This window comes from Propithecus coquereli, unplaced genomic scaffold, assembly GCF_000956105.1.
Source record: "Propithecus coquereli isolate 6110/MARCELLA unplaced genomic scaffold, Pcoq_1.0 Scaffold4057, whole genome shotgun sequence".
In the NCBI taxonomy this organism is placed as follows: domain Eukaryota; kingdom Metazoa; phylum Chordata; class Mammalia; order Primates; family Indriidae; genus Propithecus; species Propithecus coquereli.
The window spans coordinates 9,215-12,883 of NW_012149794.1; the positions used below are offsets into that span (position 1 = coordinate 9,215).

Here is a 3,669-nt window from a genome sequence, read left to right on the forward strand (position 1 = left end):
GCCTTTGGTTTGCTGGTCTAAGGAATTCCTTCTTGGGGACTGGTGGCCTTTGGTTTGCTGGTCTAAGGAATTCCTTCTTGGGGACTGGTAGCCTTTGGTTTGCTGGGCTAAGGAATGTCTTCTTGAGGATTTCTTTCTGTGGAGTTCCTCCGCAGATTCCCACTTTTTGGTCTCTTCCATGACTTCTGATTGAATGTCTTCATATGGTATTTGTAAAAGTTCCAGGTTTTGAGGTTGACTGTTTTGTGGTTGAAGATCTGGGGATTGCTGAAGTAGGTATTTCACATTAGGGAACTGCTCAATATTGGGTGTTGAGGCTTCAGATAGCATGGCTTTTGACAGAGCTTGGGACAGCATATCTTGGGAAGACATGTCTTGAGATGGTGTGTTTTGGGATAGTACATCTTGGAAAGGCGTGTCTTGGGATGATGTGTCTTGGGATGGTGTATATTGGGAGGGCAAGTCTTCAGCTGTCAGGTCAAAAGACTGTATACCGTGGGATGATGGGGATTGAGATAGCATGTTTTGTACTGGCAGGTCTTGAACTGGCAGGGCTTGTACTGGCAGAGGTTGAGATGGCAAGTCTTCAGGTGATAATTGTTGGAGTTTTAGTTCAGAATGGAATGGCAAAACTTGGAGAGGCAAGGCTTGGTCCTGAGCCAATTGGGTTTGCATTTTGGGAGGTTGATCAATAGCAAGTTGTAGGTCTTCACCTTTTAATCGTTCAAATGTAGGGTCTTCCTGAATGTGCATAATATTTTCTGAGGGCTTTCTTTCTAAAACTGGAGGCAAAGGTTCTTCCTCTGAAGGTGGAGGGATACTTTGCTGTTGTTCATCTGACACAGATGCAGAACCTGTGTGGTAAATATTTTTATTATGTGTGTGTGACCTGGGTTGGGAGGCTAAAGAACTGCTTGTGATTCTTAACTTGAAGAAAGCATAGCCTCCAAAGAAAAAGGATTGCAGGTTCATTGTTGTATCATCACTGGAAGACTCCTCTTGAAGCTCAAATTGTAACTGAGCATTTTGTTCTGGGACAGGTTGTTCACTATTTGGAGGAATATCCGAAGGCAAGAAAAACACAACCTAAAAAACCAAGCAGGGGTAGGGGGATTAATATGACAGAATCATCTTCGATGTTAATTTTTTTTGCATTTCCAAATTATTTTTCATCCCTTACTTAAGAGCATAGATAAGAAAGAGCATAAATAACATCTAGATGAGAAATCAGAAAACAAATACCATTCCCGCCTTCACTATCAACTCATTGGTATTATTTTGGATATAATTGCGTGTGTATGAAATTTGAGAAAGTCAAAAGTAATCTAGGTGATAAGGACATTGACTGCAAAGGAGTCCTGTGAAGCTTTTTGGGTGATAGAAATGAACTATATGTTGATTGTGGTGCTGGCTAAACAGATGTCTACAATTTGTCCAAACTCATTGAATGGTACATTTAAAGTGGATGAATTTTATTGTTTGTAAATTTTAGTTCTATAAAGCAGATATAAAAAAAGAAAAAAAAAACACCAATCACTGGGCCCACACTGGTATTTGGGATTTAGAGAACAGGCTCTGGATACATACTACCTGAGTCAGAAACCTGATGTTATGTGATACCTGAGAGGTTCTTTGTGCCTTAGTTCCTTCGAATGCAAAATAAAGGTGTTATAATAGTTTTGTTAAGATTAAGTCCATGCTCAGTGATTATAGCAATGACTAACATAGTCAGCATTCAGTAAATATAAACTATATAATTATAAACGATATTTGGTATCACTGTTAATATTTTTTTCTCTACTTCCTCTCTGGTATTGTTTCACATAGGAAATTGTTTCACACCCCCTTATGACCCACAAATAAGCTCCCCACATCACAGAAATTTGGGTTCCCATTAAGTCTGATATTTTATATATTTGGCAGGGTGATAAGGATTTGTGTCTGAACAGGGATGACTGAGGATAGCAGGTAGGGCAAGAAAAAAAAGCATTGTTACCTCAAAGGGTGGGGCCATTTTAAATGATGACGGACCTTCCTAAACATAGAGGTTTCAGTTCAGCATCTGAGCACACTTCTCTGCCCAGTAATAGACCAGAAGTCACTCTGGAGTGTCCCAATAGGAGCTAATTCTAATAACATCATTGAACGCACCTCATCTGAATGTATCCAGCACTTGCTTCTAAAGCATGCAATAGTCACAGAGATGCTGAGCTCTGCTAAACTGATGATCAGTAAGACTGATAAAATTCCCTGCAAATAATGAGGAGAAATAAATGAAATGAAAGCTGTATTGTTTTAAAGATAAGCTGCACAATTTTCATCTCATGTCTTTCTGATAAGGCAGGGATAACAAACTCCCATGTCTGTGGGAGCCAGTGAACCATCTTGAGCGAAACAGGAAGGTAGAGAGTAGTGAGTAACGCTACTCATAGGAGACGTCTGTTACTCAGTTCCAGCCAATTGTTGCCATGTGGGAATATGGGGACTGTGGTACCTCTTTTGTTTTGTTTCGTCTTGTTTTCCTTAGGAAGCTGGTTATACATATTTTTGAGTTGAAAATTTTCAGCTATTTATTCACCTGTGTGAGCCAAATAGAACATATCTACAGGCTGGACCCTACCCCACAGATTGCCATTTTGCACGCTTTGCTTTAAGGTAATGTTTAGATTGAGAAGCAGCATGACATAGCATAATATCCAAAAAGCTTAAAATTTGGAGACAGAAAGAGCTGGGTACAATTGCGTCCAAAGTCACACTTAATCTTGGAAAAGTGACTGATCTCTCTGAATCTTGGTTTCCCTGCAATATATCCAGAAGGCTTAGATATATTCACCATTTGCTGGTAAAACTTAAATGTCTGAAGACCCTACTGTGTGCAATTTACTGGCTGCAGCCATTGAACAACGTAGGGCTGGTTTTGGTTTTTGTGGAGCTTACATCACAGTAAGGGAGGCAGACAGTAACAAATAATTGGATATTTACTTAACTATTTGCGATAAGTGCTGTGAAGAAGGACCGGGAGCAAGGCACTGCTATAATGAGCGATCTAACCAGATCTGGAAGGAATTCCTTAAAGAAGTGATGTTTGAGTTGAGGTGTAAGTGTAAGGATGAGTTAATTGTATAGGTAGAAAAGGGTGAGCACTGGTCAGGGGACCATTCAGGAAGAAGGTAGTCTTATAGCCCTGGCAGTGGGCACTGGACACAGTAAGGGATTCCATGAAGTGGCTGGATTGTGGAGTGAGAAGGATAAAGTCCTGGGATAATGTCAGAAAGGTAGGTGGGATAGCTGTTATAGAGCTCTGTAAGCCTCTTAAGATTTGGGTCTTATTCCTTTGTTTATCAGGAAGCCAATAAGTAATGTGCTCAGATTTGCATTTTTAAATGATGGCTCTGGCCACAGTGTAGATAATAGGTTGGTCTTTGGGACATGGGTCAGTCCAAGAGATGTCTAAAGCCCCTGGTTGTGGCTTTATTTATTTATTTATTTAGCTTATGATGTTTGGGTTACAGCAAGAAATCATGAAGTTATTTAAGTGACTTAGGAGCAAATTGTCCATGATTCTGTATATAGATAACTAATCCTGCAGTACCCATCCATGGACGGCAGGAGATAGATCTGGAGAATTAACCCTTTCAGGATACAATTGGGACAGTAGTAGGATCCTGT

The 3,669-nt window shown here is 40.1% G+C and overlaps 1 protein-coding gene across 1 annotated transcript in view; it reads right to left on the bottom strand.

Moving 5' to 3' along the window:
* The window catches only part of LOC105817319 (membrane-spanning 4-domains subfamily A member 14-like), a gene marked incomplete at both ends in the record, with an annotated part of 2,666 nt that extends 416 nt beyond the window's left edge, over positions 1 to 2,250 (bottom strand). Inside the window, 2 exons of the mRNA XM_012652977.1 lie at positions 48 to 1,086; positions 2,152 to 2,250. Coding sequence (XP_012508431.1) covers positions 48 to 1,086; positions 2,152 to 2,250 — 1,138 coding nt within the window. The remainder of the gene's footprint in view (positions 1 to 47; positions 1,087 to 2,151) is intronic.
* Between the last annotated feature and the right edge of the window lie 1,419 nt (positions 2,251 to 3,669).